Consider the following 1331-nt stretch of genomic DNA (forward strand, 5'->3'; position numbering starts at 1 on the left):
ACTACAGAAGTATAGCTATGATCAAGTTCCAAAAAAGACTTGGAATTCATTGTTATATGGCTGTTGCATCCAATATCTAGAAACCATGTATCTTGTGTTTCATGTTGAGCATTCAAGCAAGAATAAAATAACTAATCTTCTTGACTATCTTTTACAAAATTTACATCATTTTTCTCTTGTTTGAATCGGTACCAGCAATTTCTTTTAAAGTGATTAGGAATTTTGCATCTAAAACGATATTCCTTTGACTCATGACCAGGTTTCTTGTAAATAAGACATTGGCCACTAGAGGTACCTTGTTTTTGCTGGTATTTTTCTCCATTCTTTTCTCATACTTTGTTCTGCCCTTCTTTGCACGTGCCTCGGCCTTTTCCATATTGACACTTCTTTTGATAATTGCCTCCTTTTTTCCCCTATTCTTTGGAAATTTCATTATGAGAGACATTCAGCTTTGATTGAAATGCTTACTCTAATGGCTGGCTTGAAAATCTGCTCATCCTTCCTTCATGTGCTTCAAGAGACCCCATCAATTCGTACATAGTAAGAACTGATAGGTCTTTAGATTCTTCTATTGCTGCTACTATATGGTCAAATTTTTTAGGCAAACTCCAGAATATCTTCTCAACAAGTTTCTTCTCTTGAATAGTATCTCCATAGCTATTGATTTGATTAACAATCTTAGCAACTCTTGAATTGAAATCTTTGACAGATTCAGTTTCTTTCATTGTCAAATTATCAATGTCTCTCCACAAAATTTGAAGCTTAACAGAGATGGCTTTATTTGAGCCTAGAAACTCCTTTTACGTTTAATACCAAAACTTTTGGGATAGATAGACTTGCTTACCCCATGTTGAATGATCCTCAAGGCAGTAGCATTTTTCTTCAATTTTCCTTTGTACTCTTTTTGATTTGCATCAGTCCAAGAAGAATTCCTGGTTGCTAGTGGGTCTTCGAAACCATCTTCAATCAAATCCCATAAATCTTGGAAAATGAAAATGGTCATCAATTGAGAGTTCCAGTAGTCATAGTGTTCTCTATTGAAAATAGGAGCCTGGTTTGTTGAATAGGAAAACAAGACATCTCCAAATTTGGCATCCATGGAGAATAACTAAAGAGAGGTTTAATAGTGGGTGAAGAAATAAATAACAAGTGTTGTATAGGCTATATGGGCTAGCTCTAATACCAAAATTTGTTGGCATTTTCGGAAGTTTTATTGATAAAGTGCAATGGATTGCAAGGTTTTTTTTATGATGTAGAGCTGCTGCTCCTACACAATGCCAGACAAATTTTTTCTGATCTGCATAAAACAGTACAATAGCACTTATTTATAC

General features: G+C 34.6%; 1 protein-coding gene across 1 annotated transcript; it reads right to left on the reverse strand.

Moving 5' to 3' along the window:
- Positions 1-464: 464 nt before the first annotated feature.
- LOC142635261 (uncharacterized) lies at positions 465-1099 on the reverse strand. Its single transcript, XM_075809450.1, has 2 exons — positions 845-1099; positions 465-797 (listed from the first exon to the last, which is right to left on the reverse strand). Exons 1-2 carry the CDS (start codon positions 1097-1099, stop codon positions 465-467), a joined length of 588 nt encoding a protein of 195 aa, XP_075665565.1.
- Positions 1100-1331: the final 232 nt, after the last annotated feature.

This window comes from Castanea sativa, chromosome 5, assembly GCF_040712315.1.
Source record: "Castanea sativa cultivar Marrone di Chiusa Pesio chromosome 5, ASM4071231v1".
Taxonomy (NCBI): Eukaryota; Viridiplantae; Streptophyta; class Magnoliopsida; order Fagales; family Fagaceae; genus Castanea; species Castanea sativa.